Source organism: Camelina sativa, chromosome 8 (genome assembly GCF_000633955.1).
Source record: "Camelina sativa cultivar DH55 chromosome 8, Cs, whole genome shotgun sequence".
Taxonomy (NCBI): Eukaryota; Viridiplantae; Streptophyta; class Magnoliopsida; order Brassicales; family Brassicaceae; genus Camelina; species Camelina sativa.
Window position 1 is genome coordinate 19,893,694 of NC_025692.1, and position 18,911 is coordinate 19,912,604.

Sequence of the window (18,911 nt, forward strand, 5' to 3'; positions counted from 1 at the left end):
AAGACTGTATAACTAACTACTCTTCATGACAAACTAACCTTAAGTTAATCCTGACGATACTATAGCACCTCTAGAAACTACCGTCTGTCTACTGCCCGTCATGCACCAACGACCCTACGAACAGTAGCTAGCACAACAACAACGATCCGCTCAAACATCAAATACATTACCAAACAAACGCCAACACGACGCCCTAACATAAGTTATTTCCTGTTTTCATTAGTGTGCCCTTTCACTATATACCACGACAACGAGAGGTAGATTAATTAAGTTTGGTACATATAATCTAGTAATCAAATATTTCAGGAAATAAACTTTATCCTTTTGCTGTACTTTATGGTTCCATTATTCTAAATTCAGCAAATCAAGTGGATGATGATTGAACACCTCACCTTACCCACTTTTACAAACGTTGGCCCAAGGATCATCATATCAAATTATCAATGTCACATAAATTCAATTTCATAAATCTTTAAGTAATTACAGACGTGTCGATACTTTTAGGTCAAAGTCAAAATAGTAATTAAAACCGGTGTAAACCACCGATCACATGAGATGCGCGTGTTTAACACGGTTAAATTTTTTTCGGCACAACACGTGTAAACTGCTTATCTTATCTTCGTGTCGCAGGATTCATAGTGGTGCGTGCGTATGAGTTCACATCACCTTTATTACTCGACGCGTGCCGTATGAATCTTTGCATTTACGAGTTAACTACCGTTATTACTACAGAAAGTCCCATGTTCATTCAAAATAGCCGTTAGGATCTCGACAACTTGGCAACTACTGTTATAATAAATTCTCATAAAACCCAATTTTTGACAACTACAAACGGGCGTAAGTATTTTGACGGACAAAAAAAAGAGGAAAAAATGGTAAATAAATATTCCATCCAGTTTCACAAAAAATATCGTTTTATTATCTCTTACACGTTCTAAAATAAATACTGTTTAAAATTTTAATGTAACATTCAGTTTATTTTTTTTATATAATTTTAAATCCATAAAGGAATAACAAAAATTATTTTAAATTTAAACGGTATAAAACAGGAAGATTTTCAAAAATAACACTAAAATAAGTTTTTTAAAAAAAACTTAGCACAACATTTCTAAAATTTCAAAAATAGCACCAATTAATCTTTCAAAATTAAATCCTAAATTCAAAATACTAAACCCTATCTTTCAAAACTATACCTTAAATATGAAAGTGAGAATCCAAACCTAAAAAACAAAATTCTAAAAATTATTATTTTAAATATTTTTATGTGATAATTAGTGTTATTTTTGAAAATTTATGGAAAGTGTACTATAGTTATCCATATAACTTGTTTCAATGTTATTTTAGGGTATTTTTTCTATAAAATAACATTAGAAAAAGGGTAAGGAAATAATTAAGAGTAATACTTTTGATAATATTTTTAATGCAAGTTTTTTGATTAGCAATTATGAAAATGGTACATATTATCAATCAAAACCGATTATTCCATGAAAAGAGTTTTGTTTTTAGCTTTTGGGTTTGTAGAATTGTAGTTATCTTTTGCATGAAGACTTCTCTATTGGTTAATCAAGTTCTATTTGAGCACCCATGCAAATTTTACTTTTACTTAAAAGAGTGTTTTTACTAATTTTGGAGACTCCTGATTTTATCTTTAAGCAGCTTTCTATTCTTAACTTTCTACATAGACCTCATCATTTGAAAAACATATGTATGAAAAAAATAACTTATCTTCTTCCACATTGAGGGCTGCTGGTGGTGGACATATAAAACTGTACTACTGTAGTTTTAGATGGATCTGAATTATTTCATTAGCTTTTACAAAAAAATAAAAGGTACAGATTCTATAGAACCACGACAAAAAAGAAAAAAATGTTTCTTCTCAATCATTTTATTTTTTAATATACAGGACCAGGTTTAAAGGGAAAACTCATATGTCGGTATGTCTCTTTGAGTGTCAGTCAAGATCTAAAGATATTTTTATAAGAAGGAAGAGACAAAGAAAACTTCAATAATTTTAATTTATTTTATTCCATATGAACTGTTATTTTCGTAACTTCTAAAAATCAAAACGGTCATAAAAAACTGAATAAGAAAAAATGCTTTATCTAATAAAACGAAAAAAAGAATCGTCTCGTCTACTTGTTGGTTACAGTTTTTTTTTTTTTTAATATAGAAAGGGTCCGACAAAAACTTTAACTAGAGAGACTGGGGCAGGTCTGGTTCAATCTCCATCATCAGTATCCCTTTCGACATCCTTCATTAACACTGACGAATCAGTGTTACAATAATTTCTCAAAGAACCCCAAAAGAAACGCAAACAATAATTCAAAGATTACTATTATAATCTTTTTATCTTCTCTTTTGCTCTCAGTCTCTTGTGTGTGTGTTTACGCCGTGTGTGGCTTTGCGTGTTAGTTCGTTCATCAGTGCCTTTTTAGCTTATCCTCCTCCTCATATGAATCTCGAGGCAATCTTTACACTGCCTTTTCTCACTCCCCATCTCTAGGGTTTCTCTCTCTCTCTTAAATTCTCTAAATTTCATTCTCTCTTTTATGGAGTACGTTTGTGTAAAAGCTTAGATTTTTAATTTGGGTTTCAAGCAAACAAAACACAAAAAGGTACGATTTTTTTATGATGCCCTTGATTTTGTTTTGCGTTTTTTACTTGATTTAGAGTAAAAGCTTATGTCTTTACACTTTGGATCTCCTTTGTAATTCAGATCTTGTGTATGTTAAGTTACAAATTTCAATTCTTTCAGTAGTAATTATAATTGAAATTCTTTGTCTGGGTTTGTTCTGTTTAATTCTTCCAATTTGGGGTAGCTTTTATGTTGGATGCAGTCTCTAGGTTCGATTTTTTGACATGTGTCCTTGTTTGTAATCAGATTTGAATCTTAAAAGCTTCTATTCTTATGTCTTGGTTTTATTAACAAAGTGTGATTCTTTCAGGTTAAAACTGTGAGCAATTTGGAGCAGCAAAAGTAACAAATCATGGCAACACTTGAAGACATTGGTCTAGCAGCAGGGATAAACATCTTTACTGCATTCATTTTCTTCGTTATCTTTGCCTTTTTAAGGCTTCAGCCGTTCAACGACAGGGTTTACTTCTCGAAATGGTACCTCAGGGGGTTAAGAAGCAGCCCTGCAAGTTCCGGCGGATTTGCAGGGCGGTTTGTGAATTTGGATGTGAGATCATACCTTAAGTTCTTGCATTGGATGCCTGAAGCTCTCAAGATGCCTGAGCGTGAGCTGATTGATCATGCTGGTTTAGACTCTGTTGTGTATCTCCGGATTTACTTGCTCGGGTAGGAAAAGATCTAACAAGGGTCATTATGTTTTAGACTAAATATAGAATCAAGAAGAGGAAAATAAGTTGACTAAGAAAGTCTTTAGAAAGCTTTTCTTAAGTCTGTCCATAATATTTAAATCATTTGGTTACCTTATTTCGCAGGCTTAAGATTTTTGCTCCAATAGCAATACTTGCTTGGGCAGTGCTTGTACCGGTCCATTGGACAAACGATACGTTGGAGTTGGCTAAGCACTTAAAGAACGTAACTTCAAGTGATATTGACAAACTGTCAATATCAAATATCCCACAGCATTCACTTAGGTTTGTTACAGCAAATCTTTGAGTGTGTGTGTTCTTTTCATGAGCTTAAATTGTTGGTTTTAAGTATAATCTCAGTTTTTTTTTTTTTTTTTTTTTTTTNTCCAGGTTTTGGGCTCATATTGTAATGGCTTACGCCTTCACAATATGGACTTGTTATATGCTGATGAAGGAGTATGAGACAGTTGCTAACATGAGGCTTCAGTTTGTTGCCTCAGAAGCCCGTCGACCTGACCAGTTCACTGTAAGAATCGTTTCTTTTCCTTTCGTTTAAACTCAGAACAAAGCTAAGTCAATGATTTGTATGTAAATCGTTGGTATTGATGGTGTATGTCATGACATTTTGACAGGTTCTTGTTAGGAATGTACCTCCAGACCCAGACGAATCTGTGAGTGAGCTTGTGGAGCATTTTTTCCTAGTTAATCATCCTGATCACTACCTCACACATCAGGTAAAAAAATTTCATAGGATAACTTGACCTTTTCATATGCATTTCTTGGTGGAAAACAATTTCTCTATTGTCTTTTTTTATAACTTGTCGAATCAACAATATATATAGGTTGTATGCAATGCAAACAAGCTCGCTGATTTGGTCAGTAAGAAGAAGAAGCTGCAGAATTGGCTTGACTACTATCAGCTCAAATACTCTAGAAACAACTCTCAGATCAGACCTATGACAAAGGTACTTAAATGTGTAAAACTTAATGATGTTTCTTTTCTGCTAGCTCTTATTCTATTAAGTCGCTTCTATTTGACAAAAACAGCTTGGGTGCCTTGGTTTGTGTGGACAAAAAGTTGACGCAATCGAACACTTCATTGCTGAAGTTGATAAAATATCAAAAGAGGTATGGTTTTTGTGGTCTGTCTTACCTGACTTCCATTGTTTGCGCCATCTTATGCTTAATGTTCCTTTTTGGTTCAAACTCGTCATTGTTTTTAGATTGCTATAGAAAGGGAAAATGTGGTGAATGATGAAAAGTCAATCATGCCAGCATCTTTTGTCTCGTTCAAAACCCGTTGGGCTGCTGCTGTTTGCGCTCAGACCACACAGACCCGAAACCCAACGAAATGGCTAACCGAATGGGCTGCAGAGCCGCGTGATGTATATTGGCCAAACCTTGCGATCCCATATGTTTCTTTGACTGTAAGAAGATTGCTCATGAATGTAGCCTTCTTCTTCCTTACCTTCTTTTTCATCATCCCTATTGCGTTTGTACAATCTCTTGCTACTGTTGAGGGAATTGAGAAAGTTGCACCGTTCTTGAAAGTCTTTATTGAAGAGTGAGGTCTCCTTCTTCTCTAGTATTGCATTTGAATAATGTACTGAAACATTTTCAACTAAAATTGGACCCGGTTGGTTGTCTTTTTGTATTCACAGGAAGTTCGTTAAGGCGGTGATACAAGGTTTGCTAGCCGGTATTGCTCTGAAGCTTTTCTTGATCTTTCTGCCATCCATACTGATGACCATGTCCAAATTTGAAGGCTTTACATCAATTTCGTCCTTGGAAAGACGCTCAGCGTCAAGATATTACATTTTTAACTTAGTGAACGTCTTTCTTGCAAATGTTATCGCTGGAGCTGCGTTTGAGCAGCTCAACTCTTTACTCAATCAGTCACCAAATCAGTACGTGACTCCTTCTCTCCCTCTCTCTCCCTCTGTTAATCTTTCTTTCTTTTTTCTAAGGACTCTTCTTTTTACAATGTGAGCAGAATCCCCAAGACAGTTGGCATGGCGATACCGATGAAAGCAACCTTCTTTATAACATATATAATGATTGATGGTTGGGCAGGAGTTGCTGGAGAGATTCTTATGCTTAAACCTCTCATTATATTCCATCTCAAAAACGCATTCTTGGTGAAAACAGAGAAAGACAGAGAGGAAGCAATGGACCCGGGAAGCATCGGTTTCAACACGGGAGAGCCTTAGATACAGCTTTACTTCCTTCTAGGTCTTGTCTACGCTCCCGTGACACCAATGCTTCTTCCTTATATCTTAGTTTTCTTCGGTCTTGCTTACATCGTCTACCGCCATCAGGTAAATATTAGTTTCTTCTTCTCCTATAAATTTGATCATATTGGATAATTTAGACAAATCTGCCAAACTTGAACATTTTCTTCTTTTTCGTGTTCTTATTCTTAGATTATAAATGTGTATAACCAAGAGTACGAGAGCGCTGCTGCGTTTTGGCCAGATGTTCATGGACGGGTTATATCGGCATTGATCATATCTCAGTTGCTTCTGATGGGTTTGTTGGCTACAAAACGTGCCGCTTTAGCTGCACCGTTTCTCATTGCTCTTCCAGTGATTACTATCGGTTTCCACCGCTTCTGTAAAGGCCGTTATGAACCCGCCTTTATCCGTTACCCTTTAGAGGTCAGTTTCTTCTACGTATCTGATAAACATCTCCATTATTATCTTTGTAACATATATATTGCAAGTTACAAGCCCGGAGATGGGAAAATGTTGATGTTTTATAGGAAGCTATGATGAAAGATACATTGGAAAGAGCAAGAGAGCCGAATCTGAACTTGAAAGGCTACTTGCAAGACGCTTATATTCATCCGGTTTTCAAAGGCGGTGATGACGACGATGACAGTGACGTGGTCGGAAAATTGGAGGATGAAGTCATCATAGTGCCAACGAAACGCCAATCGCGGAGGAACACTCCGGCACCAAGCAGAGTTAGCGGTGAATCTTCTCCATCTTTGGCCGTTATTAACGGTAAAGAAGTCTAGTTTTTAACCGGTTACAGTAAAAAAGCAGCATACGACCAAAAAAGTATGAATATAGTTCGTGTATGTGTGTACTTTATTATGTACATAGAGAGAGGTGTTTGTTTTTCTTTTGCTTAGACGTTGTTGTTAATGTGTTTCTTCTATTGTCCAAGTAAAAGTGTCGGGGTCTTTACTTCAGTGTATTTTCAACCATTCGTTTTCTTGTTTATTCAGCAAGATACCAAGATTGTAAGTGTGTGATGATTCTAATTTCGTATAGCATTACAAAAATAAGAAAACGAATAAATTGATTAAAAAGCATATAAACAAAATAATAAAACATCAACTGCATAACTTTTTTAATTCAATAGAGATACATTACAAAACAAGAAATATTCCTTATCTAACAATAAAGGTTACAAGATTGACCTAGTCGATATCCTAACATAACAATGTCGTGACTTATAGAAAGCCATATTACAAAATAAGATATTGAATCTTGTTAGGTAAATAGTAGAGGTTATATGACTTACCTCGTCGATATCCTAGCCATTAAAAAATCTCAAACTACTGATATTACAAACAGTAAATATATCGACAACATAACAATGTCGTGAAGCTTATACAAAGCCATATTACAAAATAAGATACTTAATATCTTGTTTCGTAATAAAGGTAACATGATGTTACATGGTTGAGATCTTAAGGAAAAAATATGGAAATTATTTTTTTACTAAAGAAGCAATTTCAACTCCATAACAAATGGCAGCGAGAACTATTTTCCAAGGCATTTATGTGGAAACTACGATCAATATATTTCAAGAAAGAAGAGAAAAAATGAAGTATCGAGGCAAATTTGTGGAAGGTGAAGTTGAAGTGTGAATTCAAGTATTGAAACTAATTTATAGAGGATGAACAAATTCAAGTGTGTATAAAGCAATACGTTGGGCTGTTAAAAAGTCCCACTCTTACTCGTAAATCTGTAAATTCATTTAAGACCCGTGCACATGCATGAGTATTAATGGAAGAGAGTCAGTGAATGAATCTATAAATTCGAGCATCGTAACTTGTTAAGTTTGGTGGAATATGGAACGATCTACAATGTAAAGCAAGGTTAAGAGTTCATAAAAAAAAGCAAGGATAGTTCATAGTTGTTTTTTTTCTCTGCCTTTTGAGTCCAAAGTAATTTTAACAATGTTTTGAACCCAAGCTATTCTAACCAAATATAAACATTTGGCTTAGGCGACTAGGCATCAGTTTAGGCGCTTCCATGCATCCCGATTTTAGGAAAATCTCTGATTCAATCCGGTTTATTGGTTTAGATGTCCAAAATCGATATTAATCAGTCAAATATATATATATATATATATATATATATATATATATATTCGGTTTGGATCCACAAACTTCATTTTTGATAAGGAGGATCACATTCTTCCGTTAGGATCCAATCCATCCAACAACGCTTGCTAGTTAGAGAGTTTTAACTTCATGTCAAAGAACATATATAATTCAAATTGTAAACCAACCATACATCGTAACTCAATCTTAACTTTAAAAAAATAAGTTTAACACTTTGAGGGCCAATCCAATCCATAATGTTTGGTTGCCTAAAGCAAGATAAAAAATTAAGCTCATTAACAAGAATATATAGAGGTTTGAACCCACTAATAAAACCACTAAACCATAAACGTTTTCACTGAAAATGACGCTCTAAAATTTATAATATGCATCTAATGTCTTTNTTTTTTTTTTTTTTTTTTTTTTGTGTGTGTGTGTGTGTGTCAAACGGGCATCTAATGTCTAAAATCATAATTTTACTGGTTTTTAGGTCAAGGTTCGACCTTAAACATTGTAAAGTTATCTATGAGTTCCAGTTATGTGCTTATGTCTATAACTAAACTTCTTAACTCATACTAGTATCTAATACAACTAATCAAAACCTTATGTCTAGAGAAATATATAGTTTTTGGAAGGGACAATCTTCATTATATGTCATCACCATACCTTTTTTTTCTTGGCCGTCCTAGACTCCTAGCCATGCTTTTGTTCCTGGAAGATCTTGCTACAATTAGCCAGATACTGGAACGGTGTTTGTGTTCCTGGAAGATCCATATTGCTTTTTAACGGTGAGTAAAAAAAAAAAAATTATTAATTATTTTAGCCGTTAGACCAAATACTATAACAATACAATTTTGTTGATGAGATCATGAGAACGATGTCGTTTCAGTAATCTTGATCTCAAGGTTCAAAAGAGCACACACTTTTACTTATCTCAATTATCCACTGAAACATTCGTCTTTGGCAAAGAACCAGAATGAGCTCTCATCAAATCCTCCAATTTCGCTCTGACCCGTTTGTGCTGTCACACTGTTGCCCCCATATACTCCTCACCAGCTCTCTCACACTCCATTCTCCTCGAAAGCAGCCTTTTCCCGGTCTCCGTTTCCGTTGGCGTCGCTCTAATCACACCGGAATCAGGAGTTCAACGACGTCTGAGTCTCATGATACCACAAAAGAAGCTTTGACTTCGGAAACGGCCACTACGTCGATTGAATTGAAAAGGGTCTATCCGTTTCACGAAATTGAGCCCAAGTGGCAACGCTATTGGGAAGATAACAGAACTTTCCGGACACCAGACGATGTCGATACTTCGAAACCTAAGTTCTACGTTCTCGACATGTTTCCATATCCAAGGTCTCTTCTTTTTTTCAATGTTGATTTATGTTGAAAAGTTCACAAATTTAGCTAATTGAGAAGCTATTTCAGTATAAAGTTGTTGGTTTTTTTTTTCAGATAAATTTTAGTAGCATCGTTGGATTTGGTTTTTTTGGAAAAGATGAATTTTTGTGTGTTGTGTTGTGTGGTTTGTACTTCAGTGGAGCTGGATTACATGTGGGGCATCCACTGGGTTATACAGCAACTGATATATTAGCGAGGCTTAGGCGTATGCAAGGTTACAATGTTTTGCATCCTATGGGATGGGATGCTTTTGGATTGCCTGCAGAGCAATATGCTATTGAGGTTCATTGTTTTCTTTTTTATTGTTTCTCAATTCATTATGAATGCTTTTAAATGTTAAAAGTCCTTATTGGTTATTTTGTTGTCTGCGTTGCAGACAGGAACTCATCCGAAAACTACAACATTGAAGAACATTGACCGCTTTCGTTTACAGGTGATGTACTCTTTCAGTTTAGCACCAGCCTAGTAATGTTTCATCATTTTCTATGACAGAAGAAATTTCAAAGTTTTGTTATTGGTTGGATTGTGAAAAATTTATGCTTGTTTCCTGGTTTAGGATTATGCAAAAGGATCTTAATAATGTGTACATGTAATAAAAGCCATGACTTTGGACTGTTTGGCGTAGGTCTTACCATGGGAGTAAAGAGGGACCTTAATGAATGTGGTTCTTTTGTTTGTTTGCAGCTCAAATCACTTGGCTTCTCGTACGATTGGGAACGTGAACTTTCTACAACAGAGCCGGACTATTATAAATGGACACAATGGATCTTTCTTCAGCTTTATAAGAGAGGTTTGGCATATCAGGTCAAGAAAATCATTGTCTAGTTCACAAGTTAAAACTGTGCATTTGTGTATAGAAAAGTTCTTTGAAAGATTGTAAATTCAGGCTGAAGTACCCGTCAACTGGTGTCCTGCTCTTGGTACTGTTTTGGCCAATGAGGAAGTGGTGGATGGTGTTAGTGAGCGTGGTGGTCACCCAGTTATAAGAAAGGTAATATCTTTTACCATCTGGGAATATGTTTTTTTCCCTCTTCCGAAATCTGTATTCCTCTGTTTTGAAAGTTCTCATGAATTTTACAGTGACATTGTTTATTACCAAGCAGCCGATGAGGCAATGGATGCTGAAGATTACTGCATACGCTGATCGTCTTCTAGAAGATTTAGACGAACTTGAGTGGCCTGAAAGTATAAAGGAAATGCAGAGAAACTGGATTGGAAGATCTGAAGGAGCTGAATTGAACTTTTCAATTCTTGATGGCAAAGGCCAAGAAACTGACAAAAAGATTACAGTTTACACCACGAGGCCAGATACACTTTTTGGAGCAACGTATGCTTATACACGGATTAATCACATTTATGAATCAAATCTAAATTCTTGGTTTTGATTGCTTTATATGATCTCTTCTACCATTCGCAGTTACATGGTTGTGGCACCAGAGCATCATTTGTTGTCTTACTTTGTAACCTCAGATCAGAAACAACAAGTACGTTTCTTTTTCATTTCTTTCGATCTCATTATACAATTTGCCTTTCATATGATTATCATGAGTCCTCCTTTAATGGTTACAGGTTGAGGAATACAAAGATTTTGCTTCGAGGAAAAGTGACCTTGAAAGAACAGAACTTCAGAAGGAAAAGACTGGTGTATTTACCGGATGTTATGCGAAAAATCCAGCTAATGGGGATGCTATTCCCATTTGGGTAGCTGACTATGTTCTAGCAAGGTAAGTTTGGTCTAACTATTTACATTGCTTTAAATTGAATTTGTGTGAAACAGATAACTTAGTTATATGTGACAGTTATGGAACTGGAGCAATCATGGCAGTCCCAGCTCATGATACTCGAGATAATGAGTTTGCGTTGAAGTATAACATTCCGATCAAGTGGGTTGTGAAAAACGAGGCAGCTTCATGCGATGATGCCAAGCAAGTTTATCCCGGATTAGGCATGATTGAAAACTCATCAAGTTTAGAAACAGGACTTGACATAAATCAACTATCTAGCAAAGAAGCTGCTTTGAAAGTTACTGAATGGGCTGAGAGAACCGGCAATGGAAATAAAAAGGTTTGTCTTGATGTCTTTCTCATTTCGATCGATTATGTACATACTTTTCATCTTTGTTTCTTACTCAAAAAGCTTTTTTGGCAGGTAAATTACAAGTTGAGAGATTGGCTATTTGCACGGCAGCGTTACTGGGGTGAACCTATCCCAATCTTAATTTTAGATGAATCTGGTGAAACCATTGCGGTTTCAGAATCTGAACTGCCACTCACTTTGCCTGAGTTGAATGATTTTACTCCCACTGGAACAGGGGAACCACCACTGTCAAAAGCAGTTTCATGGGTATGTTTTGCAGTTAATATGATTAGTTTCTGGTTACGTAAAATGTCACTGTACACTTTTGGTTACGATCGAATGTCTTTGCAGGTAAACACAGTAGATCCTATAACAGAAAAACCTGCCAAAAGAGAAACAAGCACTATGCCACAATGGGCTGGCTCTTGCTGGTAAATGTTTTAATAATAAGCTCTTTGTTACACAAAATGTATCTACCAATTGGGAATCCTTGATGCTTTCTACTAGTGATGGTTCTAGGATAGGCTAAGCCAAAATGGGTGGATCTATGACCTTGTTGAATATTTTACCCAAAGTGTTGTTGAGTTTTACACTGAGAATCTAGATAAAATTACCTGTTTTGCTTTATTGTTGATTCATGATATTCCCTTTGTCTCCAGGTACTATCTGAGATTCATGGACCCGAAAAACCCTGAAGCATTAGTTGACAAGGAAAAAGAAAAGTGAGAGCCTTTTACAGAAAGCATTAGTTGAATCATTCCATTTAAGTAAAATTTTCTTCTAATAACTTTTCTTGTGGCAGATATTGGAGCCCAGTAGATGTATATGTTGGTGGTGCTGAACATGCTGTTTTACACTTACTATACTCGAGGTTTTGGCACAAGGTGTGTGTCCTTTGAATCCTCTCTTTCTTTTAGCTATCTCGTGATGCAACCTTAAGCTCTATTGCTGCATCATCACAGGTACTTTATGACATTGGCGTTGTGTCGACGAAAGAACCTTTCAAGTGTGTCATAAATCAAGGAATCATCCTTGGGGAAGTAAGTTTGTATTTTACCCCACCTTTTTCAGTTTGATAAATTCCGTCGAATCATTCCTTCTTAATAGTGTTACGTTGCAGGTCCAGTATACAGCTTGGAAAGACCAAGAAGGAAATTATGTAACTGCAGATACCGAAGAACGGTTAAATGAACATCAACAAGTGACAATACCGGAAGAAAGAGTAAGAGTCTTCTTTCGCATTCACTAAACTGATAGGTTCTTCGGTGTTCTTAACCTTATGATCTTTAATGTTCTAGGTTATGAAGTCCGGAGATCATTTTGTTCTGAAGGAGGAGCCTAGCATTCGTCTAGTTCCACGAGCTTATAAAATGAGCAAAAGTAGAGGAAATGTCGTAAATCCTGATGATGTTGTGTTAGAGTACGGTGCAGATTCTCTACGTTTGTATGAGATGTTCATGGGACCATTTAGGTAAACTTCAATCCCCATATTTGTTTCTTCAGGTTTTAACACTTTCTCAGTGTTTATGTTTTACTGCATTTCCTTCTACTAGGGACTCAAAAACTTGGAACACGAGTGGGATTGAAGGTGTACATCGTTTCTTGGCAAGAACATGGAGACTAGTCATTGGTTTGCCTCAGTCTGATGGTTCTTTCAAAGATGGAACCATAGTGACTGATGATGAACCGACCCTTGAACAACTCCGAACTCTTCATAAATGCATAGCTAAGGTCATCTCATTTCCCAAAATGATCCCTTTGCGGTTTGAATACATGTTACTTATATGTAAAATTTGCAGGTGACTGAGGAAATTGAGAGTACCCGATTCAACACAGGGATTTCAGGAATGATGGAGTTTGTTAATGCGGCATATAAGGTTAAATCTTAAGACTCTTATATCAGTCAGCTTTGTATTTTTGCTTAAAAGTACTGATCCTTTTCTCTAGTTTCGTCTTATTTTGACAGTGGAATAATCAACCTAGAGGAATCATTGAGCCTTTTGTTCTTTTGCTCTCACCTTACGCACCTCACATGGCTGAAGAGCTTTGGTCACGGTTAGGCCATCTGAATTCTCTGGCCTATGAAAGCTACCCTAAGGTAGAGATAGTAAACAGAACATGTAAACACAACAGTGGATAGGGTTTTTGCGGTACTGACTGTATTGGTCTTTATGCAGGCAAACCCGGATTACCTAAAGAACACAACTATCGTTCTTCCAGTTCAGATAAACGGCAAGACAAGAGGCACCATAGAGGTTGAAGAAGGATGTTCTGAAGATGATGCTTTTGTTCTTGCTTCACAGGAAGAAAAACTCAGGAAATATCTACACGGACAGTCAATCAAGAAGCGAATCTATGTGCCTGGGAAGATCCTTAACGTTATCCTAGACCGTACTAATGTCAAGGTCACTACAAAGTAGGATTTAGAAAGAAAAAAAGAACAATTACAGAACCTGTCAAATGAACAAAATTTTTATCTTGGGTTAACTCAAAATCTCTTTTGAATAGTTTCCATCATATAGAAAAAAAAAAATTATTTTAGAAGCAAAGGATCTGTTCTTAGAGAACATCAGACGCAACAGTTGCTTCTTTCCATCCTCTTTGCCGAGCTCGAAGCTCCCACATGTAAGATAGTCTTCTCTGTCCATCTATAGTTGCCTCTGCTTTCTCTCTTGCTAGCTCACATGTTTCCATCCCCATACTGCATTTATCAGCTTCTTTTTGATACTGAGAAGCCGCTTTCTTAGCATCTAGCAGCAACCTATCTGCACGCCATTCGTCTTCTTGAGCTTGTGCTTCTCTTAGCTTCAGCTCTTCAGCTACCATTTCAATGAAACTACTCTCGTTCTCTTCACTCCCTTCCCCGTGCCGCATGCAATCTTGGCAATAAAACAAGGACCAACAAAATTGCACATGAGATCTGCAACAGTTCAGCAATTATACTATATATAAAAACTTATTGCCAGAAATATACTCACCCAAGAAACTGTGATTGCTCAATCCTGCAGAAGAAACATGGAATTAAACGCATCAAAACTTGGGTTTGTGACCAAAGGGAAAGAAGAAAGGAAGGACAATGATAATGATGATGATTACCGTCGGGGATGGAGAGGAGAGGTTGAGAAGAACAGTCACAGTCACAAGGAGGGCAAGAGTGGAGAGAATCTGCAATGGTCTCGTTGAGATGCCAATACAGAGAGGGACCTGCGATGTAGGCGACAATACATAGTCCCATTACCCCTGTTACCAGCTTCGCCGTCTTCTTCTGCCTTCTGGTCATCTCTCTATTTCTTTCTCTCTGCAAATTAATGGTGTCTTCTCTTTTCTTTGAATCTTAGAAGATTCTCAGTAACTAATCTCCTTGACATCTCCCCCAAGTATTGGATCCCTTCCAAAGTTCTCGCACTTTTAGATCCTATTTTTAGTAAATGCTCTACAAGTATATAATTTATGTCATAATTATACCGTGGTTACATTATTAGACTGATCACATAGGTTCTTTGAACCAAACTGCATCATTTCCCTGCTAAGAAGTTTTAGTAGAGACACTGTTTCATCTGAATGTGAAGTATGATTCATGAAAAATGTTATGGTTTTCCTGTTTATCTCGATTTTGCTCCATCCCGGGAGCTTTTTCAGACCTAGAGACCTCATCTGAATCCATGATTCACTCACCTCGTCCCATCTCTTCATCGCAGCAAAAGACTGTCCAAGTCTAACGTAATGTCCAGCGTCCACTGGCTTCAACTCAATCATATCCTGACAAATTATATCTTCGACCTCTGTTATCCCATTTGCACGGCAAGCATCCAGTATTATACCCAAGACATCGATCGAAGGTTTCATAAAATTCTCTTTGTAGAACTTGAACGCATCTTCTACTCTTTTAGCTCTACATAGAAGATCAACCACACAGGCAAGGTGTTCGTAATTCGCTTCAACACCAAAATCTCTAACCATTGAACTGAATATTTTCAAACCTTGCTGAACCATTCCATTATGGCTGCAAGATGAGAGAACCGCAAGAAATATCACGTGGTTCGGCTCCATTCCAGAGCGAAGAAACTCAGAGTAAATTTCTAAAGCAATATCCCCTTTACCATGAAAACCATACCCTGCAATGAGTGTGCCCCATGAAACAACATCTTTCCTTGAAATCGAATTGAAACACCTCTGTGCAGCTTCTAAGTAGCCACATTTCGAATACATATCAACCAGAGCCGTATCAACCAAGGAACATGGGCTGATGAAGCTTCTGATTACAATACAGTGGATCAGTCTCCCTACTTGGAGAGCTCCAGAAGATGAACAGGCTTGTAAAAGCGAGACAACTGTCAATGAATCAACTCGTTGCACGGTTCTGAACTTCATTTCTTCAAACGATAACAAAGCCTTACACAGATCTCCGTTCTGGGCATATCCAGAGATAATCGCATTCCACGAAACTAAGTCTCTTTCTTTCATCTGTTCAAAAATAATTAAACTTTTATCCATATGACCGCACTTTGTATACATTGTGACAAGAGAGTTCAACGCAGGGGTGTCTAGTGTATATCCTTGCCTCAGTATATAACCATGGACTGAAGCGCCGAGATCAAACGAACCTAAGTGAGCACAAGATGCTACAACACTAGCTATTGCTTCACTCGACAGATCTGATCCTGAATTTAACATTTCCGAAAAAATAACCAGTGCCTTCTCCGCTCTACCCAACCGCATAAGTCCTGATATCATGACTGTCCAGCAAACAACATCCTTACAGGGAATGGTTTCGAGTACTCGATATGAAGCTTCCTCCTCTCCACACTTTAAGTACATAGTTATCAATGCCGTCCTGAGATGCATCTCTACATCAAAACCAGTTTTTACAATTTGGCAGTGCAACATTCTTCCCATATCAAGATCACACATTGTTCCACTCACTGAAAGCGATGCTCCAAACGTCTGCTGATCAGGTCTTAAACCAAAATCACTCATTCTGTACAAAAGTTTCAATATTTCAGTCATATCACCAACAAAAGCAAATCCTGAAACCATTGTGTTCCATGAAACCATATCTCGTTGCTCCATCTGATCAAACAAATCCTTAGCATCTCCAACACGATCAAACTTGCAATACAAATTCAACATAGAGTTCATCGCAGCTATATCAGAATCAAACCCATAAACCACCGCAAAGGCATGTAAACACTGTAACTGCGTAATATCCGAAACCCCACTAAGCAATTCCAACAACGTAACCGGACTCGGACTAATCCCCTGAGATCTCATCACGTTAACCAACGAACACGCTTCTCCAACAATCCCGGCGCGTGAGTAACACCCAATCATAGCAGTCCAGTGTACCACATCCCTCTCACGCATTTCGTCGAACACTTTCCGAGCATAACCCAAAACACCAAATTTTGCATAGATATTAACCAGTGAAGACGAGATATAGAAATCAGAAGAGAACCCATTAACGAGAACTTGCTGGTGAATCGAGATACCAAAAGAGAAGAGCTGAAGTGAAGCACAAGCTTTGAGAAGACTCGGGAAACTAAAAGTATCAGGTAAGATTCTATCGGCGAGCATGGAACAGAACGTGGAGAGAACTTGCTTGTAATCGCCATGATATGAGAAATGGTTGATGAGTGAGTTGAAGTACTTGGTGGAGTTCAACACAGACGAAGGCCTGATCATAGCTCCATGGTTTTGATCAAAGCGTGAACGATGAAGAAGAAAGATATTGAATTGCGTAATGGTTTATTAATCGGAACCAAACTAAACCGAACCAAAATTAAACCGTTACTATATATACGACTTTATACGGAGGTAAAACCCTAAGTAAAAAAAAAAAACCAAACCGCACCAATGTTAATNACGTTAACCAACGAACACGCTTCTCCAACAATCCCGGCGCGTGAGTAACACCCAATCATAGCAGTCCAGTGTACCACATCCCTCTCACGCATTTCGTCGAACACTTTCCGAGCATAACCCAAAACACCAAATTTTGCATAGATATTAACCAGTGAAGACGAGATATAGAAATCAGAAGAGAACCCATTAACGAGAACTTGCTGGTGAATCGAGATACCAAAAGAGAAGAGCTGAAGTGAAGCACAAGCTTTGAGAAGACTCGGGAAACTAAAAGTATCAGGTAAGATTCTATCGGCGAGCATGGAACAGAACGTGGAGAGAACTTGCTTGTAATCGCCATGATATGAGAAATGGTTGATGAGTGAGTTGAAGTACTTGGTGGAGTTCAACACAGACGAAGGCCTGATCATAGCTCCATGGTTTTGATCAAAGCGTGAACGATGAAGAAGAAAGATATTGAATTGCGTAATGGTTTATTAATCGGAACCAAACTAAACCGAACCAAAATTAAACCGTTACTATATATACGACTTTATACGGAGGTAAAACCCTAAGTAAAAAAAAAAAACCAAACCGCACCAATGTTAATATGTCTAACGTTTTTCACTATAGCTGATATGTCTAACGTTTTTCACTACGATGGCTTATTGTTATGCACCATCAAATATAGCACTTGTCTCGTTGTTTGGAACCCATGTATTGGTCAAACCAAGTGGATCCCAGCTAAAGATCCTTACAAGACGTGCTACGGCACCTTTGCTCTCGGATCGTACCAAGACAAGAAATCCGGATATAATAGTTACAAAATATTGAGCTATGATAATGGTACTGAAACTAAGAAGAAAAAAATCTCAATTTATGAGTTTAAGTTGGAAGATTCTTGACGTCACTTTGGATTTTTACTTGATCCATATTGATAACCGCGTGTCTTTTAAGGGAAAGACTTACTGGTTTGCGGTAGATAAGAAAGAGAACAACCAGATCGTATTCTTACTCAGTTTTGATTACACAACAGAGAGATTTGGACGTATGAATCTTCCATCATATCAGCTTTTTCGATATATTTATAGGACTGATATGGCTCTCTCCGTTGTTAGAGACGAAAAACTTTTCGTGTTATTACAGCTCACAAATACATCAAGGACAAAAGTATGGGTGACTAATAAGATTGATGAGACTAAAGCGGTACCGTGGAGCATGGTCATGGCAGTGGATCACTCCAGAGAATATATTACGTCTGGAGTAAGGTTTCTTGTCGACGAAGAAAAGAAATTCGTCGTGTGTTTTGATTGGAAAAGTTTGGTCAAGGACGGCAAGGTTCACTACGAAAACATGGTACACATAATTAAGGAGGATAATAAAGTTACAAAAGTGGATTTGGCAGCACCTACAATGTTTATACATTGGCCACAATTGTTTAATTATGTTCCAAGTTTGGTTCAAATCCAGTGACCAGCTGGAAGACTGGAGGAGGGAAGGATATATAAATTGTGTTTTTTTTTTTAAATTTATTTTGGTAGTTTTAATTTTTAATGTTTCACTTTGGAAGTTTTATTATTTAATGTTTCAACTTTCAACTACACAGAGGAGGAAGTTTAGCTAACAGATGTTAAATCCATGTTTTGTTAAGTTGCTACGATTTTTTTCATGGTTCATTACAAATCCTCAATCATTTTGCCGATTTTTTGTTACAAAAATTGCTTTAAGATTATGGGGTTTTTTTTTTTTTTGATAACCTGAATATTTGCAGGCAAATTATTTTATGAAACGAAGGTTACCTTCCAATTTAATGTCTTTGTTGATTTAGTAAGCATAGCATGAGAAACAATGGCGAAAAGCTATTTCTGGTAGTCACGTACGTAACTCAATCATGTCTTCTCTTTATCAAAAAAAAAAAAAAAAAAAAAAAAAA

At 36.9% G+C, this 18,911-nt stretch overlaps 4 protein-coding genes across 5 annotated transcripts; 2 read left to right on the plus strand and 2 right to left on the minus strand.

The window, feature by feature from the left end:
• LOC104707588 (protein OSCA1-like) lies at nucleotides 2,173–6,589 on the plus strand. Its single transcript, XM_019228555.1, is given in 12 exon segments — nucleotides 2,173–2,504; nucleotides 2,946–3,301; nucleotides 3,448–3,606; nucleotides 3,712–3,847; nucleotides 3,954–4,055; nucleotides 4,164–4,286; nucleotides 4,369–4,449; nucleotides 4,545–4,885; nucleotides 4,983–5,228; nucleotides 5,315–5,639; nucleotides 5,745–5,978; nucleotides 6,083–6,589. Coding segments are annotated over 11 exon segments (2,319 nt in total). The 5' UTR covers nucleotides 2,173–2,504; nucleotides 2,946–2,987; the 3' UTR covers nucleotides 6,341–6,589.
• Nucleotides 8,582–13,557, plus strand: LOC104707590 (leucine--tRNA ligase, chloroplastic/mitochondrial). Of its 2 annotated transcripts, XM_010423963.2 has the most exons (20): nucleotides 8,582–9,016; nucleotides 9,199–9,343; nucleotides 9,438–9,494; nucleotides 9,746–9,865; nucleotides 9,948–10,052; nucleotides 10,165–10,388; nucleotides 10,479–10,545; nucleotides 10,631–10,785; nucleotides 10,861–11,125; nucleotides 11,210–11,404; nucleotides 11,489–11,568; nucleotides 11,797–11,859; nucleotides 11,940–12,021; nucleotides 12,100–12,177; nucleotides 12,258–12,359; nucleotides 12,436–12,608; nucleotides 12,691–12,868; nucleotides 12,937–13,014; nucleotides 13,104–13,235; nucleotides 13,315–13,557. In XM_010423963.2, the coding sequence occupies exons 1-20, from the start codon at nucleotides 8,637–8,639 to the stop codon at nucleotides 13,555–13,557; spliced, it is 2,922 nt and encodes a 973-aa protein (XP_010422265.1). In that variant the 5' UTR covers nucleotides 8,582–8,636. The 2 variants fall into 2 exon arrangements, with proteins under 2 accessions (XP_010422265.1, XP_010422266.1); XM_010423964.2 differs by lacking the exon at nucleotides 13,315–13,557 and having other exon boundaries at nucleotides 13,085–13,182.
• On the minus strand, nucleotides 13,599–14,436 carry LOC104707589. The gene is made up of 3 exons (XM_010423962.2): nucleotides 14,234–14,436; nucleotides 14,116–14,139; nucleotides 13,599–14,016 (listed from the first exon to the last, which is right to left on the minus strand). The coding sequence occupies exons 1-3, from the start codon at nucleotides 14,415–14,417 to the stop codon at nucleotides 13,697–13,699; spliced, it is 528 nt and encodes a 175-aa protein (XP_010422264.1). The 5' UTR covers nucleotides 14,418–14,436; the 3' UTR covers nucleotides 13,599–13,696.
• On the minus strand, nucleotides 14,449–16,968 carry LOC104707591 (pentatricopeptide repeat-containing protein At4g04370-like). Its single transcript, XM_010423965.2, has 2 exons — nucleotides 14,603–16,968; nucleotides 14,449–14,525 (listed from the first exon to the last, which is right to left on the minus strand). Exons 1-2 carry the CDS (start codon nucleotides 16,817–16,819, stop codon nucleotides 14,490–14,492), a joined length of 2,253 nt encoding a protein of 750 aa, XP_010422267.1. The 5' UTR covers nucleotides 16,820–16,968; the 3' UTR covers nucleotides 14,449–14,489.

Bases quoted from the DNA above. Each gene is read 5' to 3' on its own strand.
- LOC104707591 (XM_010423965.2), bottom strand. From the start codon at position 16,819: ATGATCAGGCCTTCGTCTGTGTTGAACTCCACCAAGTACTTCAACTCA. The intron at 14,526-14,602 runs GTATAATTATGA...GAACTTTGGAAG, and splicing joins AGTCTAATAATGTAACCACG to GGATCCAATACTTGGGGGAG.
- LOC104707590 (XM_010423963.2), top strand. From the start codon at position 8,637: ATGAGCTCTCATCAAATCCTCCAATTTCGCTCTGACCCGTTTGTGCTG. The intron at 10,546-10,630 runs GTACGTTTCTTT...TAATGGTTACAG, and splicing joins CCTCAGATCAGAAACAACAA to GTTGAGGAATACAAAGATTT. The intron at 13,236-13,314 runs GTAGAGATAGTA...GTCTTTATGCAG, and splicing joins CCTATGAAAGCTACCCTAAG to GCAAACCCGGATTACCTAAA.
- LOC104707589 (XM_010423962.2), bottom strand. From the start codon at position 14,417: ATGACCAGAAGGCAGAAGAAGACGGCGAAGCTGGTAACAGGGGTAATG. The intron at 14,140-14,233 runs GTAATCATCATC...TTTCTTCTGCAG, and splicing joins TCTCCTCTCCATCCCCGACG to GATTGAGCAATCACAGTTTC. The intron at 14,017-14,115 runs GTGAGTATATTT...TTTATTGCCAAG, and splicing joins GAGCAATCACAGTTTCTTGG to ATTGCATGCGGCACGGGGAA.